This window comes from Anas platyrhynchos, chromosome 11, assembly GCF_047663525.1.
Source record: "Anas platyrhynchos isolate ZD024472 breed Pekin duck chromosome 11, IASCAAS_PekinDuck_T2T, whole genome shotgun sequence".
In the NCBI taxonomy this organism is placed as follows: Eukaryota; Metazoa; Chordata; class Aves; order Anseriformes; family Anatidae; genus Anas; species Anas platyrhynchos.
The window spans coordinates 18199757-18224612 of NC_092597.1; the positions used below are offsets into that span (position 1 = coordinate 18199757).

At 41.2% G+C, this 24856-nt stretch overlaps 1 protein-coding gene across 28 annotated transcripts in view; it reads right to left on the bottom strand.

Annotated features, from left to right (window-relative positions):
* Positions 1-24856, bottom strand: part of AKAP13 (A-kinase anchoring protein 13) — a 217589-nt gene that overhangs the window by 35654 nt on the left and 157079 nt on the right. For 18 of the 28 annotated variants that reach the window (XM_072043424.1, XM_072043418.1, XM_072043420.1 and 15 more), the window contains 5 exons: positions 19146-19516; positions 16000-16053; positions 12712-12774; positions 10149-10332; positions 8804-8912 (listed from right to left, as the gene is read on the bottom strand). In XM_072043424.1, coding sequence (XP_071899525.1) covers positions 8804-8912; positions 10149-10332; positions 12712-12774; positions 16000-16053; positions 19146-19516 — 781 coding nt within the window. The remainder of the gene's footprint in view (positions 1-8803; positions 8913-10148; positions 10333-12711; positions 12775-15999; positions 16054-19145; positions 19517-24856) is intronic. The other 10 variants (XM_072043421.1, XM_072043422.1, XM_072043432.1 and 7 more) reach the window with 2 other exon arrangements.

Genomic DNA, 24856 nt, shown 5'->3' on the forward strand with positions numbered 1-24856 from the left:
TGCATATTTGGACAGTTAAAGAAGAAAGAGACATGTTTACCAGAAGTGAGTGCTTAGAATTGATTTCATGTGCTCAGGATAAAGTCTGTTCCCCTTATCCTTAGGTGATCTCAAATTAGATGCTGAGGTGAAAGATTACTTAGTATTTTTATCATTCTTCATTTATCAAGCAAAGGATGTGCATCTGTTAACTTTGCTAGTAAATGAGGGTATCTGATACAGAACTGCCAATTTAATCACAATATGTAGAAATGCGAATCATTCTGCCACAATACTTTTATTTATACACCACTAGAAAGAACCCATTGTGCAGCACATCCGGGATTCATGTATAAAAGTCTGCTGCTTGATAAAATTATAGTTCATTTTCCCATCAAAATCCTGAAGCGCTTCATAAAGAGTACGGGAAACAAGGGAAGCCTTATTCCATTTTCCACGAAATGTTACCAACTTAGAGCTCAGTCACACAAAACTCTGCTTGAGGAAAGTCTGACTTGCGACATGCAGCCGAAGCCCTGCCAATGACACAATTTCTCTGTATACCACAAGAAACCTGCTTGCCTAACACATTTGGAGCAGATTAGGTAGCTGATATCATTTACCAGAACTGTTGAAGAATACTGAAAAATCGTGACAAAATGATCCAGAGGAGAGAAGGGTCTCTCTGGAGGAACTGGGCCTGTCAGGAAGCCCACAAACCAAACACAACAAAGCACAAACCAAACAAAAAACCTCTTCGCTACAAGGACTGTTCACAGCCACAACTGAACTTCAAGAAGCACAACTTTGTTTCTGCATATGCATTGTACAAAAACTAGTCCTTTGGCTTCAAATTCTGTTAACATATCAAAGCTACGGCTGAATGCGAAAACGCCACTTCACAACAGATGAAAAGGTGGTCCTGTATCCAAACGTACATTCAGAAAAACTGTGCATACAGTATTATGCCTGGTGATCCTAAACACATTTTCCTAATTGCTGATTGTGTCAGCACAGTCTGAGACAGAAATATCACTTGTTTATTTTAAGAAACTAAAATACTGGCGTACCTCATTACCTAATCCCTGCTTAGAGGTCTCTCAATATCTCCCTCGCGAAATCTTTCATCTAATTAATGATCTATCCCTACAACATCTAAGTAATATTGTAACATATATTGAATGAAGTCTTCACTTTAATTTCCTGATTATATTCCTCTTTTTTTTTTTTTTCTTTCTTTCTTTCCTTTTTTGTACTTATTTATTACCGAACTGCCTGCTAAGATCACACAAGTAATTTGCAGGCTCCCAGCTTCTGTCCCTGGTTAGCCCTCCTGTGACTCTTTTTCAGCTCTGGTTTGCTTTTACATGGGTCAAGCCTTCTTACTCTTTCCTTTTTTAATAGATTACCCAATTTGAATGGATTTCAGTATTCCACAAACCTTTTGTTTCTTTGCAGTTAACGTAAGAAATACAAAGCACTGAATCAAGAGCTATAATAATTCAATATTCATGCCTGTTTTTCAGCACCTTCAAAAAGCACATTGCACAGGATCTTCAATTATGTGCTATATATCTTTTACTGCAATAGTATTTTATCATAGAAATGGGAGATTCTTGACAGTAGGCAAAATGTATCCAGACAAAAACCACAGTGAAAGACTGTTTATGATTTCACATTTTAGGTTATAATTTAGCATCATACAATCAATATTGTGCTGCAAGCTATAAAGCCCATGAAGATGAGCATAAAAAAGCACAAATTTTCTCACCTTCATGGTGAGCATCTCCTGTCATGGCCAGGTTCAAAACTGAAATGCTAAAACTAATAGCCCACAAAATAAGTTAGTTGGCCTTTGGATACAGGACTGCTATGTATGCCCTATGCTTCTGTGTTAGCAGCCAAATTTTGGTGTACTTATCTGAACATCTCTTGCATCACCCATCAAAATTATTTCACATGTTTGCTGGACTTAAAATAATTCATCAAAGTCCATTGTGCAGAAAGCAGCAACAATACTAACATATTGCAAATGAAATAAACCAGTTTGCAACCCCTTCAGATAGGCAGCTCTTAAACTTCTGTGGCACAAGAAATCCAAAGGCTTCATAACAATAACCTTGTATTTTCTAAAATGCATACTGGCTTGTCCAGATATCTGAAATCTGTCTTATATACATGATGCTATCAAACTAACACGTTCATCCTCTTACGAGGAATGAACCCTGAAAATGTGAACAAATAAATAAATTGGTCTGGGATTACTACGTGAAAAATGCCCACTGCCAAAGCAGTCTTATGAATGAATAGCTGTGGCTAAACCAGCTTTTATATAAAGTCACCACAGTACCCTCAAATATGAGGGAATAACACAAACAAAGAAAGCAACATTCTTGTTGGAAACAATATCTGACTTTACTTCAAATACTCATCAGTAACAGCAGCTCCATTAAGGAGCATTAAGGATAAATACTGACTAACAGAAATGCCTTCACCTATTAGGAATGACTTAACTCTTTGGATGCTTAAAATAAATCTACCAACAAGTTTAGCTTAGAATACTTTTTGCTGTGGGAGTGTGACATGTCTCACTTTGTGGGGACCACAAACTGTGCCTTTTGTTAAAGGCAGAAGAGAAGGACAGAGCAAAAGGGAAGGAGGAGGAACCTTAAATATTGATGCAGGTGGTATGACACCCAGGAAGAGCAGAGGGCTTGTAGCAAGGGACAAACCCACAGTGAAGGCTGGGAGTGGAAAGGAGGAGAATTTAGCTACCTCCAACAGGTATTTGGTGGTGTGAGATTTTGCAGTTCAGGAAGTTACCAAAATCTGTTGCATGGGAAAGGAATTTCCCCCATCCCAGTATGGGTACGAGGGATGGGGGCTGGTTTCCTTGCAAGTGGTGTTTTTGAACCAACTAATGAGGCTGTTCTGAATGATCTCTACAGGCAGAGAGTTATCTTCTGGTTTATTTCAGCAGTCCAACAAAACACATTTAAGAAAGAGGAAGCACGTTCAGTACTTTTCATATGCCTACTTACAAAAAAAAAAAAAGAGAGAAAAAAAGAAAAAGAAAAAAAAAAAAGAAGGAGGGTAAATGATTAATTGAAATTCAAGGTTCTGCCTTACTGGGGTTTCTTTTTAACAGGGGAGTTTACAGCAGGAAGAAAAGCTACCATATAGCACTTGCCTATTTCCTGACAAAATTATTCCAATTTCAACATCAGGACCTAAATATGAACACCTTGATAATTTACAGTGTTTGGCTGCAATGTCTGTTTTTTGCTCAGCAGGGAAACTATGAAGTTGTAGCTAAGATTTTCAGAATTTACTAGCAGATTTTCTATCTTCCTTTCCTACTCCCACCAAGCAACATACCCACTCTCACATACAGAGGGCAGGGATCTATCCCTCCTGCTAACTCAATGCATTGAAATGATCTTAAGACAAATACTTTAATTTTTATACAAAGGTTATGACAATATTGCCAATCAGAGTGGCAGACGGTAACATTTGCCAAATGGATACAGACCCAAAACTAACCAGATGAGATTTGACAGCGCTGACGTACAAGACTCTTTGGATTATGATCCTTTTATTCTGCCATTAGTTAGCATTCAGTTACAGGACTAAGATACTGCTGTTAGACATCATGCAATGGAGAGGTTAGACTGGTGTTTGCAAGGTGAAACTTCAAGGTTTGAAGCAGAAAAACAGATTTCCCTTTGTTTCCACCCATAATGGCTGCAATGCACAGAAAACGATTACTTACTATCCAACTCCTCCTCCTCATCACTGGAAGAAGAGCCAATAGAAAAGAGAGTTTTAGACTTAGGAATGAGTGGAGAGATGCTGAAGGAGAAGGAGATCCGTCTCGATGGTCGAGTCCGGCCCTGGGCTGAGAAGTGGGTTAACAGCAGACATTAGAGCATGCTTGAAAATGTATTTAATAACAAAAAGGAGAGGAAGCAGCCAAAGCAAACTAGAACCAAAGCAAAGGAAACGTCTGCAAAGCATCTGGCTTCAGAAAAGGCACAAGAAACAAAGAATTAAGAATGTGCAAATTCCAGAGGATGCAGGTTTGGAGGATGCAGGCCTCAGAGGATGCAGGTCTTATTGCATGCATAACTCAATGTCCAATGTTTTCATTACATTTTGCTGGCATATTTTCATAGGAAATTATAATGAAGATTTACATGAGAGCAGTAATTTTCCCAAACGAAATACCAATAACTTAGTGGATCTCTGGACAAAGGGCATCTGCCTCACTGAAATAACTGCCAGGGAATCAAACTAAAACAACTCAAGACATTTATTTAATGGTGCTTTTTGCAGTTAAATAACACACCGAAGCTGCTGCGTATAGCAAGGATACTTTATATGAAATATTGACTTAATCCACCTGTAGAAGTTCTTGCTGCTTCTACCTCTTAAAGAAAGACATAACATTTTGGTAACGTTACGTCCTTCAAAACTTTCTGCTTTAAAACTAAGAGACCAAAATTTCCTTTCTTTTCTCCCCCAACATAAAACAAAAAAACAAACAAACAAAAACAACCATCTTTTCTACTGCCTTCTACTGAAACTCACAGTCCTTGTTTTAAAGAAATTGCCTAAACATGAGAAAAGCCCCTCTGCATCCTGTACAGCCCTTGCCTAGCAGTCTACCAAGTACAGTGCCAAACTTTGCATACAGGCTGTGACATCAAAACTCCCATTATGAGGAGGATAATAGAAATAAGTTCAATTTTTATTTATTTATTTTTTTAAATCTTATTGCTCTGCCTTCTACTCATGTCAATTTCTGAAGTTATATTTATCTACCATTGCTATGCACTTTTCCAAGAATTCCTGCTATTTGTTTATGGCCTCATCTGAAAAAATTTGCAAATTAAAAAACAGTTTTACTGCAATTCCTGTTTAAAAGTAATTTATTTTAAGAGCAGTGCTCACATAGCAGCATCCTTGCAAAAATTCTTTACAAGTACAGTTTCTCTTAAAAGAGGTGTAGGACCTAACTAGTCCCTTTTTCAACTGAAATTGCTAAACACCTCTCGTGGAGATAACCAAGAACTGGACTTCCCAAACCTCCTCATCATGCAACCCCAGGGGGAAACTTCTGTGCTGTGATCTGACAAACAACAGGCTGCTGGATACCCATCACCCCAGGGCTCTGGGGACACCTGCTTTCTGGTCATGCAGGTGATTCACCTCAAAGGGGAAGGGCTGAGGTGTCCCTGGGAAAGATGACTGGGACAGGGCTGGGGAAACTCTGCCCCTGGACAGGTCTGATCTAGGGGCAGAACACATCTTCATTAAGCACCTACATCAAATACCTTTACTGCATACATCCAGGCATTTTCAAGCCATTCTATGTAATGAATAAACTAATTTGCTTGCACAACAGGTAGAAGAAGTTAAAGATTTTATCAGTTTAAGACTTCCAAAGGAAAGAAGTAGCAAATATTGCTCCATTTGAACAAACACATATCCTTTCAGACAATAAGATATTTTTGTATAATAAAAGAAAATGAATTTTAAACAATAAAACAGTAAGAAGTTTCTGAACTGCTGATATCGTACCCCAAAACTGAAATCAAACTATAAAAATATTATCTGAAGAATCTTCATGCAATGCAACCAACACAAAGTTCACTCCTCTGAAAATTTCTTTCAGCCATCAGTCATAAATGCCAGTCACCTAGTAAGTTTAGGTAAAAGTATATGCACAGTTTTTCAATTCATGTACATACTTTTTTTTTTTGTTAAGCAGAGCAACCCTAGATTTGGACCTAGTGAAAGGCATTTAGAGTGAAGAAGTCTTAATTGGAAAGACTTCATGCATTTATTTTGTTTAGACTGTTTTTCAAAGCACATCTTCTGGTGTCCAACATCTGAAGAACATGACTAGGCAACACTGCTTTCTTTCTTCTGTAGTCTACTGTCTATTTAGACTAAAAGTCAAGATGAACAATAATACTTCACTGTAAATAGAACAACCTCCTCCAGCACAGCTCAATTCAACTTCCATTTCAGTGATTTTATTTATAGCAGTTCCTGGCTTTATAACAATGCTCCACACTGGAAATTTGCTATTCCAAAGCTGAAAGCAGTCTTCCGAGCGCTCCAGCCAACAGCTCGTGACCTCCCTCTATAAAATGCTAAAGAATTAACAGTAGTGAATGGCCACAGCAACTCCTGGAACATTTGAGACATCAGATGGGAGTGTGGGTTAGAAACTCAGTCTTGGAAACTGCTTCTGCCTCAATACTTAGAGCAATATATGGGAACAATAACAGAAAGCACTCCATATGTTTACTCGACTGGATTTAATTTTCAAAGCTTTTGTGCAAAACGCGTTGCTTTCTTCTCATCCAGACATATTTAAAGGGGTTGGGGATTTTTTTTTTCATTACCTACCATAAATTTATGTAAGTGAAATGTAGAAACATTGATAATTTAGTTTTCCTAGAATAATAATTTAGTTTTCCTAGAATATATCTCCATGAAATCAAGGATTTCTTGCACAGCTCTGAAGTATTCTGCTGCAATAAAACGAATGTCAAAGGTAGGTGATACAGGAGAGTTGAGACTCCCAGACCTTCTTGTATAAGGTTCTAAGCTGCTTTGCGTGAATTCATGATCACAACTCAATCCAGAAACCCTATTCCTCTTTCAAAGTGACTAAAGAGGAATGATTTACCAAAAAGCTTACAAATTTAGTAAAGCGTCAGAGTTAGGAAGAGACTCTGTAAGCTAAAATTTCAAGGTGAGTAATCCTTTTGGATGCTCACTTCAACTACCTCAAAATGCAGCAATTTTTAGAAACCATCTTCCTATAAAAATGAGGCCCTCCTGAGGTGTTGCAAACTAACTACTGAAACAGTAACGCACACAGAAGCATTAGTCATTTTTAGCTCCAGCACCCAAAACTCACAGCAGAAGACCTCAAAGCAGAAGACTAACCCTGCTATTTCTTCCACAGTCCTTGTGGATGGGATAATCTAACTTGTCTACCACCAGCTCAGGCTTTGAGGATGTTTTTAATGTGAGTCATCTTGCCAGAAAAGAGTGGCAATCTGGTAATTTGTCATATTCCAAGACAGTGTCCTAAATCCTGGAAATGGTGCAGGCACATTTTCTGGATATGCGCCTGAGCAACCCCTGGATTTGCTTTGTGGGTGATCTTCTATAGATGGCCTTGCTTGAGCAAGGGGGCTGGACCAGATGACCTCGAGAGGTCCCTTCCAACCTCAACCATTCTGTGAAACCTCCACTGTCATAGCTTCCCTGGCGAGCCTGAAGGAAACTCTCAAGCAAGAGGGAGAAAAGCATCAGCCTGCTGGGTGCTCTCAGCCCCCAGGGCGCGTGTTTTCTGGGAGTTAGCCGAGTTATTTACAGTGTTTGGTTAGCAACTGGATGCAATGCCAAGAAATTGGTTGCTTAAAAAAAAATAATAAATAATGAAGGCCTTCAACACCAGGAGGAAAGAGGGCGCGCCACGGTACGGAGCAGGGGCCGGTCTTTTCATGGGACAGATCTGCCAGTGTTTTGGTTACTGTTGCTGGGGCCACATCCGTCAGAGCACATGCTTATTAATCATCGAAGAATGATGGCAAAGAATTTAGAAACGTCTCCTACGAAACACAATCTCTGTGAGCTTCTTTCAGCAAGCCTCCCAAATGAACAAAACGCCTTTCCTTGCAGTACCTTTCCTCGTTCAGCTTTGCAGAACCTGTGGTTCCTCCACTCCGCTCCGTTTGCACCTGATTTCTCCACTCAAGCTAACAGCTTGTCACTAACATCAGCAGTACAGCACCAGGATGCATCTCAGTGACTAAACTGAGGGCATCCAACCACCACGTAAAGCCATCTGCTGACTTAACGGAGAGATGCTTGGCTAACTAACCACAAAAAGAAGGTGGTGGTTTCGTTTTGTGAAGGAAGCAAGGTTGTGCTAATCACACCTACTGGCACCGGCGAGCCCTCAACCAGGCTGCTGCCCTGTGCTCCTAATCCCATGCAACAGCAAAAAGACTTGCATCTCATAACTCAAAGAAAGAAGCACATCAGTAAATAGGAAAGGCTCAGGAATCATCACTGACTGACAAGATCTGAGCTAAAAAGTCAATATTTTCTGGCTGGCAATTAATAAAATGAAAGCATGTGTAACATGGCCCTTCCTAAGCACATCCAGCTGCAGCTTTTGAATGACTTTTTTTCAGCTGAAAGAATCAACTCAACGAAGTTGCAAAATTAAGTGTTTTTTATTGCTTCAATTACGCTAAACTAATTTGAAAAATTTCCCCTAATCAACTTTTGTTATTTTCTTCAGGAATGAGATTCAGTAAATTACACCCATCTGCCCCAAAACATTTATCTCAAATAAAAGAAACAGCAACAAACTCCCCCAAGGAGACCAAGGCATGTATCTACTTTAAAACGAATCCCGAAGTAGGAATAGAAGATCTCAAGTGGAATTTACCTCAACATCAAAGGAAGAAATTCCGAAAAGGTGCAAAATTCAAACATACTTTTTTTTGTTTTAACAATAAACTCAGTCAATCATACTTTTCACAACAGTAGTCTAAGAAACAAAGCCAATGGAATCAGAAACATCAGGGATATATTGTGAATAAAAAAAGATGGAACTAAGCTGAACAAGTTCTGGTCTTCCACCCACAATTCCATGCTGCAGTGAAAACAGGTATTTCACATCATATCAGTGAGAAAGAGCAAGTACTAGTAAATTCTGCCTTGGGAAGGTAGGTAGATATTGCACATGACAAAATAGATAAGCATAAGGGAAAACTGTGTTACTCACTGTCCAGCGCTGGTTTACTAATTGACATTAGAGACACAGATTTGGTCAGTGGTGATGAAACAGATGAAGTACAGAAATTAAATCCTTGTGGCTGTGAGGTTGGATGCATCTGCAGAACAGAAAATAAGAACATTGGGCAAATATGTCAAGCACAGCATCAGCATCCCAACTGCAAAACTAAAGTGTTCCTATTTACGAAAATTCACACTATTGAACAGTGAATATTTAAATGATCCCAGTATAAGGCAATAGGTGAAAAATGCAAGAAAACAAAAAATGCAAGCAGCATCACAGATGTGAAATGCAACATTTTGTTTTGTCTTTTCAGTGGAAGGCAACTACTTTTGGAACAGAGACACTGGCTTCTTGCTTGTCTTGTAAGATATTATAAAGTGGATGTTGTTAACTGTCTGATGGCCACGGAAATTACTGCTGTGATTCCAGCTCCTCAGTGGAGCAACATGGTAAAAAATCTAATTTTTAACTGTGCTCCTCAAAAATGCCATTCCTCCATGCAAGAGAAGACATAAGAGCCTTGACATACCAGCTGTCACTGGTCAGATCTTGTAAGGCCCATTTAGTGCCTTGATGTGTCACTCACTGCAGTGACTCTACGAGGTAAACAGGCTGGCAGGCTAATGATTCTGGCAGGTACCCAGGAAGCCCTACAGCTGAAGCATCAGGCTCAGAAATCCAGGGTATTTAAAGTATTTAAGACCATAATTGCTTCTTTTAAAAAAATAAACAGAGACACTCATAACATCTTTAACCCATCTGTCCTTAATACCTATCACAGACCTCTGCTCCAGAGATCACACTAAATTTGCTTCATGTGCAATTAACATTTTGCTTAACTGTTGCTTATAATAATATGCCTTTTCATTCTAGTTATGTCTATGAAAGAAAAAACAACTTCATTTTCCTCTTAAAATAGGAAAATAAACCTTAAAACTTTGACAGATAAATTACTACTTGGTACTTGCATTTCAGAACAACAAAAGACTACATAAGCATTAAGTGCTGAACTCTTACAACACCTGCTATTGAAAATACCACTATATCTATGCTAAAAAGTTACTAACTTTCCCATGATTATACATACAATCAGTGGAAGAAAACCAGCAAGATTCTTGTTCTCCACTCTAAGAGTTCTCCCATCAACCACGCTGCCCCAAAGAATCAAGTAGAAAATTTGAACAAAGTGAAAATTCCTCTGTGTTAAGAATGAAAACTTGAATAATATTACACATACAGGGTGAAAGCCTTCGCTGTCACTTTGAAAAATGACTTTTAAAAGTGTGATGTAGAATTTCCTAGCGATCTAATAGTAGTTGGACAGCTTTACCTGGCGATCATAGTCTCTGATTTCCCCTTGCTCAAGTTCTTCGGTGAGCAAGACCAGGGACCCACACTGGTTGCTGGCAAGTGGACTCCGTCTGAGGTCTTTGGAGCTCAGAGAAGCTGCCTCCAAGTTTGCAGAGGGCTTCTTGCTTTCACCAGCATCTCCAGCAAGACCTTCTAGGCTGTAACTGAAGAGAAACCATGCAGGTTAGATCCTGACAAACTCAGAACGCAGTCACTAGCTGAAGTGTGCATGGAAACACTGATGCTATTCCTCAGCATGTTACTTCTTAATGACTGAGTGCAGATAGCAGGGGAGGGATTTATATTTATGTTGTATTCAGAAGCATCTTGTGCTTCTAATGAGACACAGCAGTTGCTTGAGAACCCTTCAACTCCTGGGTCAATGGACTTGCCCAGTGCTTTTTCTTTTTTCTTCTTGAGTAGTGCACAGCAGAATAGAAACACTGCTTCCACAAATTTTGGTATTTCTACATATTCTATTTGCCGGCTTTGTACCAGGTTCCCCCTGGGAATAAAGCCACCCAAACTAAACTACCTTGTGTAGCACAACACTGCCTGCCTTGGTCCACCGCCCCTCGCAGCAGCCACAAAATCAGCACTGGGCTGCACGCAATGTTCATCTTTGCAGACATATCATCTGAATCTAGTTAGCACTTGTCACTGCACAAAGCTTTGGCGCCAATAATGTCTTTCTGCCAAAGCTGGTTTCTTTTCTCCCTTCTTATTTTCTTCCTCTGCCTCTCTCTCTCTTTTTAAAATTCAATAAATGTTGTCTCCACGAGCCAATCAATGTTATTTTATCATTTGATGATGAAGCTAGGTCTGTCCAATGGAGCCAGACATAATCACTCAGTGACAATCAAAATATCAAACTTTTGCTTGCAGAACATGGGAGTTATAAAAGGTTTGGACAACCTCTGTAGAGACAGAAGCTGCTCATAGATAAGTGACATCTACAGAAAATAAAGTTAATACACCCTCTCTTCACCTACACCAAAGAACTCCTTTTATAAACATGACTGTCTCCATCTGATCTCTCTTAACCCTCATATTCTGCTTCTGACCCTCATGCTCCTCCTGCCAAGATCCATAACCCCACTGCCATTCCTGTTTGGGGTTAATGTGCACACTTTATGGATTCACCTCCCTGGACACCTCTATGGCTGATGTTTGACCTTATGTTCACAAAGTGCTGTTAGTCTGAAGCCAGGAATACCCTGAATATATACCCCGGCTTGAGGCTAATATTGACATCAAAGTGGCCAGCAAGCTAACACGAACATATGAAGGGGAAAACACACTGCAGACTGTACAGATTATTTAAACAACCAGAGGAGCTTTAAATTCAGGTAGACTTGCACAGTAGTGATTGATGTTCTGAGTCCATTTTGAAGCATATTGATAAATAGGCAACTTAGAAGCAAAATTTGCAATAAACCTTGAGAAAGAAGATTTAGTGATTTCTCTTGAGATTTGTTTCATGCTGATTAACAAGAAGGAGACTGGTCAAGGCATTTACAATTTAATCTGCTTTAGGAAGATTTTGATTTTTGTGTATCAATAACAGGCATTATAAGGCTTGTTCTAAGATACCTGCAAAGAGAAATCAGCCCTATTGATACCAGTTATTTAGGGTGCAGGAACATTTGCTCTTCTACCCCAAAGTAACAATGACATCATATAGTACAGAAGAAAATGCAGTTGGTTGTGACACAAGTCAGCTCAAAACTGCAAGGTGATTAGCTGGGTGATAAGGCAGTGAGGAGTTGGTGATATTAGCCTGTAATTGTTAGTCAGGGTATGTAGCCCAAGTGGAATTAATTCCATAACTTGAAGGACAGATTAACTTCTTTCTCAGTGTCTAGTCTTCAGAAAGAGTTTTAGGAGCTTTACCCACTACCAGCAAGAGCTGCCAGGGGAAAACAGAAGCTATGAACTCCGGGAGACTGGCTTCCAATTGCATTAAATCACAGAATCAGGTGAAGATCTGACCTGCAAGCATTAATCTCAACTTTGGGACTTTCTACAGAAGGAGCAAACATTGAGTGCCTTGGAAATTTTCATCTGTGGTTATCGGATTGTTTTTTTAAAGTTTTACATGACCAGCCTCTTTGAAGAAGAAACTGGAGCTTTCGATTTGCAAAGAGCAAGTCTGTATGAACTTAAATCCTTTACAAGATCTGCCCAGAACAAAGCGGCGCTGAATCACAGTAGCTCTCATTTTGATTTTTTGGCTGTCACGATTACTGTTACGATCACTGCTGCACAAAAACGCATCTTAAAATCACCATGGAGCAGAGCAGCTCAAACCAACAGCGTGGCTTCTTGAACACTCAAAGCCAACGAAAAGCAGCCACCACCTTCACTTGCACCCCAGTTTAGAAGACCCATTACCATGACTAATTGCCGAAATAGCAGATGAAGCAAACAGACACGTGCACACTTTAGCCAGAACAGCAGAGGAAAAGATTTTGCATGAAAAGCTGACAACACAGTTTTTGCGGTGCTCCGTTGCTGCTGCTGCACATTTATTTATACCATACCTTCTACAATTAAAGTCAGGAACCATGGCAGTGAACTGTACACCAGAGGGACACCAGCTCAAACTGGGAACATCAAAAGAGGCAAAGAAAGGAAAAGGGCGGTGATTATTGGATTGTTACGGAACAGGGGAATGTTAAAAGACTCTCACTCTTCAATATCTTAAAACAAAACCAAACACACACACACAAATAACTCAGAAATGATGCAGTAGCTAATTAACATATTTCTGGCTGCCAGAACACACCAAACAGGTAGCAGGACAGCCTGTACTTCCCTCAAACCCATCCCACCCGTGAGTATACAATGGACCAGAGAAACTGCTCCTTGTGGGGAGAGATGTTTTGGGGGAACACAGGGCTGAAACACACCAAAGCCAATTTTGCATAAGTAATCACACGGCCATTGTGTTAGTCATGATTAGTATTTTTCTGGTACCTCTCATTCCAAAACCAGGAAAAGAACCCCCTACAAATATTTAATCACGTAATGCCCTCCATACAAGAATTAATAATAACTTCAGGCTACACTTGGGAAAAGTAAGGATGGAGAGTTACATTCTGAAAAGCTGCACAGCAAATCAGCGAAAGAGGGGAGAAAAAAAACAGCTTATCTTGCTATTAACTTGGGATTAATTCAAATCAGGGTCCTTCAAGCAGTGCTTTGACTAGAAAACCTTTCAGCTCCCATACCCCAAAAGAATCCCAAGTTACATCAGGAAAGACATAAGCAATGCAAATACAGAATGCAAATATTTTGGTTGTCATTTTAAATACTGCTTTTGTTATTTTTTCTCTGCAATCTCATGGGTCAATTGCAGGTTTTACAGACATAAAGAAATCAATCTTCTTGTCAGCTATGGCATACAAAAGACCCCTAAATACTGGAAAAGCTGTCCAGGAAATGTACCCATCAGAAGGAAATTTTGCATCAGCACAGATCTGCCAACGCAGTGCTGCACCAGTCCTGCTCCCAGCCCCTGGCATCTGATCCACGCATGGAAAGGACGAGGCCAGAGCATGCTTTGCTCCAGGCTAGGAGCCTACAAAATGAGCAGCACAAGTCTAAGCATCCCTGGGCCAGGATTTGTGAACGCCAGAAACCTCAGATGGCATAAAGGAAGGTTTAAAGCCACCGACTACATCTGTCACTTGCCAAGTCCTTGGATTGGTTCCACACACAGCACAATCCTGAAAACATCCAGGAAGGATTTGGTGGCTGGTATTCAGTGTTGGAGTGCAGATAATTACTACCTGCTTTATTAAGGATGTTAATTGGGTGAGGACGTCTCTGAAGTACCTATGGTTTTGCACCCAGGTGCTCCAGGTGCTCTTCAGTGGTAGCTCTCAGCTCGGTACCTAAACTATTCTCTGTGAAGACCTTCCCATCACACGCCAATATTTCAAGGACTTTTTCATGATCAACTACACCACGGTATCCCAAGGAAGGTATCAACCATGCTCTTGCTTTTCTTGCTCCCTCCAGCTATCTGCTTGTGGCCATGACACTGCTGGGCCCTTGGAGTTGTCACCTCCTGCCACTGACTTGTGTGCAGAAGTCAGCAATTTTGTGTGGTCACTTCAAAATTGAAGAAGAGAGAATTCTCCTCATTAAATAAACTATATACCATTTACACCTGATAGAGCACTTTAAAAGTTACAGCGACAACACCGAGTGCTAAAACTGCAGGAAAGGGAGGCAGAGGAGAGGAGGGAGAGGAGCTGTGCATACATGCAGAAGGAGGCCAGGAAGTGGTGGAAGATCTCAGGGAAGGATAAAGGCCTTTTGGCAAGGGCTATGGAAAGCAGCCTCTTCCAGAATTATAATGCTCCTGGTGAGCCACCCACAATCTGTTGGCAACACCGTAAAAACAAGAACAAGATCACTGTATAGCATGCAAAAACCCTTTACAGAAAAAGACGTGGGGAGGAGGGAGAGCTGTTATGTACAACAGCCTCGTGTGAGAGCACAAACTGATGGAATTAGTTTCAGGCTCCTGCTCTGCAACTGGTGTTAGATAATATCAAAATGGTTGGGAGGCCAGAAAATAATAAGAGAATGGGATATCACAACGTTCTCAAAACTGACCAGGTATTTTAGGTTGCCTCTTTGAGACGTTTTTGTGACTTTACGTACGAGTTCACCGTTTCAGGACATTATGACTCAAGGTCTCCTGTGTAGGAGCTGTGGTAGCATTAACAGCCAAATGCTAAAAAGATGTTCATTTGCATGAGCTGAGAAGATGAGCGCTGCGCTTCTATCTCCAGAGCAGAGCAATGCAAATAAAGTGGCTTCTTAGAAGTAAAAAAGCATGTTCTTTCTTGTGCCTTTCCTTTCAGAGCCCTCTCCTGAACTGCACAGCCCTGCTCATGTGCCTTCATTTATGCTGATGCATGGTAAGGCCCTAGAAACATTTTTTCCATCTGTGGAAATAGAGTAGGTTGTTTACGCACACAGCTAACACGCACTTCAGGTAACCAACCGCAGCCATTTCAAGGGAAGAGAAATCCTCAGTTAACCTGCTGCAGGAGGAGAAGCTGCAGGCTAGGGTGAGACCAGAAGAGGTTGAACCCCGGAAGGGGAGAGGTTAACTTCTCTCTTTTTTTGGTAACCTACAAACGTATAGATGTGGCCAATCTGCAGGGCTGCTGAGTCAAAAATTCAGCGTTCTATTTTCTGTGTTAGGAGACAGCTGAAAGGTTACGTGAGTGAAAATACAGACCTGCGTGATGGGCGAGGAACTGAAAGCGTGCTACACACCAGGAAATGCGTGGAAGTAACGAAAAAAACACTTTCTGTATGTTAAGGAGATGGTTTTAAAAACAGCAAAAGAGCAAAATGAAGCCTTTTAAGTTAAGAAGCTGCAGATGTACAGAGCGTTCTGTACCTCTGAGATGGCTTCGGTGCATCCCCTCTCCAGGTGCCCCTCCTGCGCGCCCTGGCACAAGTCTCGGATGTGCTTTAGGTACAAGTCAGGCACACGCTTCCAGGTAAACAGTTATTTTAATACAGCCCAGATCTTACTCATGCCAAAGACTTAAAATATGAGTTCTGAGATGTCTTCAGGTTATTAATACATGGTTCTAGAGAAAACAGCTTGAGATTATGCTCTGCAGGTCAGAAAAATTGCCGTGGGTCAGGCTGGAGAGGGAAGGCAGCCAAGCAGGGGGTACAACTCTACCAGGAATGCTCTGAGAGGTAGGGACTAGTCCCAGGTTTACTAGGATGATGGTATGGGGTTAGTAGACACTCAAACACCAAACAGTTAGTCACGTTAGCTGGCTTTGTACCTTCTCCTATGAATGGGAGGCTTCTTTATACCATCCCCCAGAACTCGCATTGAACTGAAAATGAATCATGGACAGTGGTCAGACACTCGGATGGAACAAAATGAACAAATGGCAGCTGAAGGAGTAATATCCAACAGACAAACAACACAGAGAATGGAAATACAAAGAAAACACAAAACGAAGTACTGAAGGAAGCAATGAGCCTCTCTTTTCCTCCTCTCTCTCACAAATAATGTTTTTCCCTTTACAGAAAGGTTTAACAGGTACTGACCATGTTGCAACCTAGCTGCTGCCCAAGCCAGGTCAGTTTTAAGTTTAGATAAGGACAAACACTTGACAGAAGCTGTTAACAACCGTGATTAACAATGGCTCGAGTTTTGCAGTGCTTAATCCATCAGTGAAAAATGCAGGCATTTCTTCCCTCAGACACGAACGTGAAAAACACTGCATTATTGTTGAAAGACAGGCATTTCAAATCCGCCGTGAATGTTAGGAATTACTGAAGGATGAACATGCTTTTGTGGAAGCCTTGTTAGTTTTCTTTGTATTTTTAAAAGCAAAATGTCGACACGAGGATTATCCATTAAGTGTGTTTGAGGAGAGAGGAGGAGCAGAGGGGAACTAAGCATGTTCTCACATTTTCCTTAAGATGATTAAATTTTTTTTTAATCTTTTCTGTGAACATTTTGCTATGCTCATCCCTCTTACAAACCAAATACACAACACTGGAAAAGACCAAATCCTAAAGAAGATGGATTTTTTTGATAGGCTCCTTGGGTCCTGCCCTAGCAGCTCTGTTCAACCCCAGCTCTGCTCCCTGTGTAGTCAGGACGGGACGGTTTCTGGTGGGACTGGGGGATGGACCAGGCTGCAAGACCCTGGCTGGGGCTGGAGGCATCTTCTGCAGCTTGGCTGCCTCTGCAGTTGCTTATGAAGGCAAGTGGCCCTGTTCCCATGTGGAGCCCAACTCCGCTCCCTGGGTTGGGTCTGGTGGCAATTCCCTCTTTTCTGGCTCATTTTCTGCTCACTTAGTGAGAGCAACCTGCTCGCTGATGGGGCAATGAAGTGCCACGGGAGGCAAAGGAGGTGTGGGAGCACAGACATGGGGTGATGGGGGGCAGCACAGGTCCTACTCTTAGTAAAAGCTTGTGCTCCACGTAGCTTCCTTTCAAAGGGTTGCAAAAGTCAAATTACTATAAGGGCTTTTCCCCTTTAAATGGAAAAGCATCTACTGCATGTGAAATAAATAAGCACATGCCCCAGGTTTAACTGACTTGTACGAAAAACGCTTGTTTGGGCTCCACTTCCTTGGTATTTCTCATTGTTTGCTAAGCAACGAGAATCTCAACATCACAACAGCCACGTATGAAAAGAACAAAGATAAAAGAAAAGAAAAAAACAAAAACAAATAATCCAAATTCCTTCGTAACAGGAACACAAAACCAAACTGGAATCAAATCAGCAGCAAAGACCCTCCCAGCTTTTCTTTTCTAATTGACCTATGTGGCAGCTAGCCTTATGGAGCGGCAGCTGCATCTAAGACCATATGAGAATAATTACTGTTCCTTTACTGAAATCGTCTTGCATTTACAACGAATGTATTTTCCCATATCAGAAACTGCCTCTGAACTCTGATGCAGAAGAATTTAACCCCATCTGTTAAGCGTTAGCAGTAATTGCCAGCTATGCAGTTTATTACCCTCGGAAAACCTTACATAACAGGTCCTACACTTAAAAATAAATCTTTCTAAGTGAGTTTATGAGCTTATGGACTCATGCTGTCATAAACCTGCACGTATACCTGACGTTGAGTCTTTTGTTGCTTTAAAAGATAGGTATTGCCTAATTTATTGAAATATTACCTGGAGACCACAAATGAAGCCAAAAAAAGGCAGCAGCAGTTAACAGAATAACAATTATAATAAAAAATCTCTCACCCTATGTTACTTATGGGGTCCTGAATGTTTTTCAACATTGATATTAAAATCTGAAGGGTCTATGATATTCCTTTAGTAATCCACACAGATCCCAACATGTAAAGGATGCACAAGTTTCCACTGGAGGACTGCTGCCTCTCACTGCAGTATCCTAGTGGGCCAGTAACAAGCTTCTAGGAACCTGTCTTCAGCGGCCAGTTTTAATTTAATGACATCATAAATATAATGGTTCCATTTATCTTAAAAGCCTGCTGCCCACGTTGACAGCAGCACTCAGCTGGGGCAGGCAGCCAGGGAGCAGCACTGCTGTGCCTCGCAGCCTCTGCAGGTCTTCTCCCTGACCCTACCATAACCATTGCCTGCGCTTGCCCTGTGAGCATTAAAATGCAAAAAAAACAATGGCCAAACCTACACATGTTTCAGTGAGGGCAGGGTTTGACCCCAAGGGTTCTGCAGCCCAAATAGTGCCCGTCTGCACTGGGCATGGTTGTGAACATCACACCAGTTCTGTTACTGGCCTGCATCATCTTCATTTTTCCCCACTGAGATGGAGGGCTGAGCACCTTTTATTCCTACAGGCACACGGCCTGCTATAGCTGCCCCTCTTCTGAAAAAACAAAAGGGAAGAGGGAGAATCTTCCCAGGGACATGCTGATGTGTTAGATGGGACTTACTGTCTACAAGAGACTCAGGTAGAACCAGTTCCTTAAAAAAATTATCAACAGTCCAGCAGAGACTACTACCCACCTTCCCATTACACCAAATGAGGAGCCTCTACACCTCTTTTTAAACCCTGGGACCTGTTCCCTCTCTTAATACACAGTCAAAGCAATAATGGCTGTGTTTATTTTGCAGTCAATGAGATTTAACACTCCAGTAAATCCTTTAACAAAGCCCTTCCTACAAAAAGAGGTGCTGACAGTTCAGATGGAAGACCTGTCCCAAGGTATTTCCATTCACTCTAATTAGCTTTGAGTTATTCCTTCTGTCCTCTGGAAAGCTACAGTGTACTGTTGGTATTAAGTACTTTCATCCTGAAAGTTAATTGAAAATATGTAAGTTAGGAGAATGTTTTCACTCCTATAAGTGAAAAAAGAAGAGTATTTAAGAGTGACATCCTCAGGTTTTTTGTTTTATCACACTGAGTCCAAAGCTCCGATAACTCTGTGCGAGCGGGTGCAAAGCAAAGCAGATGAGCTCTCCACTCACCTCCTCTGATTGATTTCTGCTTCATTGGTGGCATTCTTCCCCGGCCCCCAGCTGTGGCGACGGAAAGGTGACAGCGGGCGCATGGAGTTTCTCAGGACGGAGGAAGGAGTGGGCACATCAGTGATGCTGTCCAGTTCCTCGTCCTTCTCTCCCAAGCCGGCAGGCTCACCCTCTCCTCCCTCTGGGGCTGCCATGCTCGTGCAGCTCCCATCCAGGCTGCGCCTGTCCTTGGGCTGCATGAAGCTCACTGCAGGCGGGAAGGGAAGGGATGTGTCGCTGCCCAGGGACGAGTTCCTCTCCAAGGAGATGGTGTCATCTGCGGAAGAACTGGAACTGGTGACATCACAAGCAGACTGCTCCTCCTCAGGTTGCTGCGGAGGGAAACAAAGATTAAAATGAAGGTGAAGCTAAGGGAGTACAGTTAACATTTCAAATAAGCATCGTTTTTAATAAATGTAAAAAACATTTATATTTCACATGAGCCGAGAGATTTCTTAGTGGAGAGCATGAGGCGAAATCAGCAGTGACAGGAATGAGCGTTTTTGCTCTGGTTTCAAAAGAGGTTGAAACACGTCCCAGGAGACCCCAGCTGCCATAACCCTGGGCTCGGCTCCTCTGCGTGCCTTTATCTCCGTGTTATCGCTCCTCATGCTGCACAGAGAATCCTGCCCTTGCCATTTCTGGCTGAACCTGTTATCAGTCGGGGGCAGAAAGCTGCCAAAGATTTACCAGGTGTTAATGACAGAGAGTGATTAAGGGGGAAACGGGTCATGGGGACTCCTGCTGACCAAGGCCAGCTTCTCCCAGGTGACCCAGGACAGGTTTGCAGTTTTCAGCCACGAGAACTCAAAGGCAACACACTGCTCTGCTGCACCGTGCAGTGCAAAAGGAACAATTATTCAGTAGCAGAAGCCAGACAAATGTAAAGGTTTAAATCCCTGTCCCCTGCTACTTTCCATTAAGCAAAAAGTTAATGCCAGGGTTTGCAGAGTTTTTTTTCAAATCCAACTGTAATTGAAAAATACTGTTCCACAGCATCAGCCCACAGCATTATAGGTCTTGGTTCATACTGCAATTTTTGGTTTAGTTTGTTCCAAAAGCCGTCAGTGGAACCCAAACTGGTTCTCTTTGGCAAAAGGCCACGTGCTGACAATACAGCCTAGAAAGAGCCTATGATTATTCTGTGTTCCCCGTGGCTAGGATAAAAAACACAAGCATGTATCTGACATCACCTTCAGTCCGAAATGGTGTCTGCCCCGAGGGACTGATGTGGGAAGGTTCATTTATTCTCCTGCAGAGCCCTGCGCTGTATCATTTAAAATAATAATAGGCAGAACGATCTGTCGGATCATATATAATAGGCTATTCACCAAAGCCACAGCAGCTAATTGTCCTCAAATAGCACGCTTGGTGGTTCTCAGCAGAAGCTGAGCATTCAAGGAGCTGCAGTCTGTCAGCTCGCCTTTGGCAGAGGACAGCAGAACACAAATCCTGTTCTCGGAAGGGCGATGGACACCGCAACCCACGCGGGAGAGGATGAGCAGCATCCTTGCCTCCCGCTCCCATTGAGCCAAGCAGTGTGAAGGGCTCCAGACACTCTGAATTTTTATGGGTGTATGTTATAAGGCAAAAGCTTCCCGTTAAATCAAATAAAAAGACACCCAAGTGTTGCTAAAGTATTCCAATTAAGCATTTCACAGTGTAACGGGAAGCCCCGTTTCAGTTTTGGCTACCTTTTTATTCTTCCAGTTTAACAGGTAGACTTCCTAAGGTGGTTTCAATAAATGCTGCCACACTATTTCCCCTCATTCATCAAAAAGGAAAATAAAAAGTCAACATGCACAGCACAATAGCCGCTTTTAACACCCAATATTAAACAGCACAGTAAAAATACAGCCAAAGGCATTCCTTTCGTGGCAAGGAATGTCAAATATTAACCACGAATTTATGCAAATTATAGTACTATTTTACCATAACTTTAAAGTATTGGATTTGACACATATTTAAATAGAAAGTAGAGGTTAAAGCCAGGGAGAACTGAAATTCATGCCCTGTAAAGTTTTTGATTATGTTTGGCATTATTCAAGATAATCTGATATTTGTGTGAGTCAGGATGAGAGCTTACTGAATTGCTTAAATCCAGACAAATTAAGTAGTCATTATGTGGATAACACTCCTTCAGAGGAAGCAGTCTGCTTTGCTTTCCTGAGACGCAGGAAAATAGTGTTAGACATCAGGACAGCACAGCTGGAGGAGAGATGACCACACGCCAGCTGTGCAGTGGAAGGATGGGACAGTTCAGGAGCATTAAATTTGGATCCTAATCTAGTGACAATAGCGCAGAACACCAAATCATACAGGGGAGCATTAGTTCCAGAGTTAAAAAAAGGGAGTTTTTATTTCCCCGACAAGAAATACTGCTCCAGTTTAAAAGGCAGAACAAAAAATGCTTCTCTAGGGGGGAAGATTTAGGGTTTCTATTGTAAATTTAAGTTCAGAGAGAGATTTGAAAATGTGCAATATATTTAGTCCACTTCAAGTCTTACCCAGAGCATCCAACAGACCAGAGAACACAATAAACAGTTTCCTTGAACTTGTGGCCCATGTGTATTGCTGTAAACATTGTTCTTCCTTCACTTACATGATCTGTGGGTTTTTTTGTTTGTTTCTTTTTCTTTGTTTTTGTTTTGTTTTAAACAAATGAAAATAGTTAATATGAAGGACCAGGGCTCCGGAAAATGCCAAGTGTGGCTGACACATCTAAGAAACATCTATATTGTAGCCACCCCTGCAAAAAATTAGTGAGCTGGCCAAGTGCCAGTAAATATACATTGCTGTTTAATCCTATCTGAGTAAGAAAATACCCTGTTTGCAGAATGCAAACAGCTCTCTAATTTGTTCTTTTCCTATGGGAATAACAAAATGTTAAAAGAAATATTAATTTTCTTCAGGTTAGGCTTGCTGCATTGCACCTCAATGAATTCAACCTGTAATTATGACCACAATACTCGTGTCCTTGCAGACATGTGAATGGGCACTTTCTCTTCTTTCAGAAAACAGTACTTGGTGAGAACTAGTAAATAAAAAAATAAATAAATAAACAGGAAAAAGTACAAAGAGAGATTTTGAGAAAGAGCTTAAATTCTTCCTGAATAGGGGTAAGAGAAATCAGTAAGATGGTAGGGGGGTGTAGGATAACTTCCTCAACTAAATCCATTCATCTGCAAGAGGTCTTGATAAGAGAAATTGAAATGTGCTTTCAATTATTTTCTTGATGACAACAAGCAGAAAGCTGAGAGATGAACTTACTCTGTCCCCTGATCTTCCATGTGACAAAGACATTAATGATGTTGTGGTATATAAAGGAGAATAAAAAAAAGACCTTGGCATCCTGAGCTTTATTTGGCGTACCATTACATTAAGGGAGACAACTTTTTCAGTTGGCTTGATACATAACCTAGCAGAATCATCTTTCATTCAGATCTGCTGTTGGTTCCAGGATGCCCAAAATTAACCTCTGTAGTGACATCCTATAAATTATTTATCACTATGTTTATGATTTGGAGTAGAATAGCTTTCCCCAGCTGAAAGCGCCTCTGTCCAAATTTTAATTTCTGAGGATTTGGTTTTTGTTTCTGAGAGCCAAACAGTAACTCCAAGAAAATAAATACGGAAGATTTATGGATTTGTGTATTTCCTTGATCAAACCAAAACAAAGGCAGAACCTAAACATTAAGTTGCAACCCTTTTCTTTGACAATGAGCTACAGGTCCCTGACTTCCCAAGGGCCTTGCATCTGAATCATTTCCCAAGGGGCGCATTTAGAAACTTCCTAGTAATGTTGAATTTCAGTGGCAGGTTAAAAGTTAAGATGAGCAAAGCGTATGGGCTACGCCCCAGGACGTTGCCAGATGATTGTGAGAAATGACCTTATGCAGCATTAATCATCCAAGAAGGGTGTTGCAAAGTCTGCCCAGACAGCTGGGTAGAGACAGAGAAGGAAGAGGAGGATGACGAGGACATGGGAATGAAGCACTGACGCAGAAAAAAAATAAATAAAAGAAATTATTCTGCTGGAGCCTTAGACCTTACGTTGGAAGTGGTTTCTGGATTTCAGCGACAGCCTCTCAAGTCTGAAAAAACGAGCCAGGTTTTAATGCTAAAGGTATCTGAACCCGGGAGCTGATGTTATGCAGCTCAGCATGCATCATTCGGAGCGAAAAAAGGAGACAGCAAGTAGGAGGCTATGAAAGCCCCCACCTAACATCAGAGACACTCTAAGGCACCTGCAGATTTCACGACTCCGCAGACCCCAGTTCTTCACAGCCCTGGAACAGAACCAGGGCTTAAAGTCCATGAACTTCACGTTATTTTTATGGAAGCGTCCCAAAGAGCCTGGCTACACAGTAGCTCATTCCTCCTCAATTTCTTTTAATGTATTAAACAGCTAAGAGAGAAGGAGCAGCTTGTAAAACAACAACAAAACTCTAATAGATGAAAGTTCAACTCTTGCTCCATACAAAGGGGAAACAAGAACAGGACCAGCAATACCACTAGCAGTCATGATACTGAAAGGCTTGAGGTCCGCTTTTTGTTCATAAACAGATTCTCTCTTCCCAATTAAATAAGAAAATTGTAGTACTTTAGGGTTATAACGAATTGACTACAACTGACAAATGTATCTTATAGTACTTTGCAGAAGAAAGATTAAATCCAGCACTTATTTTAATGGTTATCAAAAATATTTGTAACCTCCATTTCCACTAGATGTGCTCAATAGCCTAGATAAAGGGCTAGGCTGAATTAAGGACCAAGCTCTGTACTTTAAACGAGTGTCCCTGGTCCTTATATAAATAATTGTAACTGTAGAAAAGAAGGGACACGGGGAATTGAGTTAGCCAGCAAAGCAGAGACAGAAAAAAAAAAAAAAAGAAAAAAAAAAAGTGAGTAGGGTTGTGATTAGCTTTGAATGACTTCCTAAACCAAACTTTTAAACCTATTGAACTTTACCACTTCTAGACAAAGCCTGCAATCCACCAAATGATGAGAACAATGCAAGGGCTGCCAAATTAAAAAAAGGCTTCCCTTTCTGCAAAGAAAATTTCCTCACTCTTCCTTTTCTTCATTGGCAATTGAAGATCCACATCCCCAGTACCTCCTCCTTTGCCCTGCGGCACTCCCACTACGTAGCACTACCTATTCGTTTTAACTTTTAATTTTTGCTTTGCATATTTGGAGAGGCGAACTTTCCACATAAAAGAAAGGGAAAAAGCTAAAATTCTATATGTTATAAAAAGTACTGTGTTCTCACAGCACTATTCTCCCACGCATCCCCATACAACCATTAAATCAGACTCGAATGACAGTCTGCTGTTGTAATTCATTCTCCACAAGCGAATTGAAGACAGTCTTCTGCTCTGCCAAACAGCCTTATATTCTCAGAATCCAGGGTCCCCCAGCTCTTTGAGAGTAAGATGGGAAAGGGTGAGGCTGGTGAGCTCTATGCCCTACCACATGCATTAAGGATGACTTTACTGTTCATTCATAGCACATGAGATCACTTAGCCCAGGCTGTGGTGTTTCCCGTCCTGCTGGAAAATACTCAACATCATCTGATTTGATTTATCCACACAGAATTTTTTTTCATTATATATATTTCTCTGCAAGCAAAGCGTGAAACCTAGTCTGAAAATTTAGTTTTTCAGAGCAGG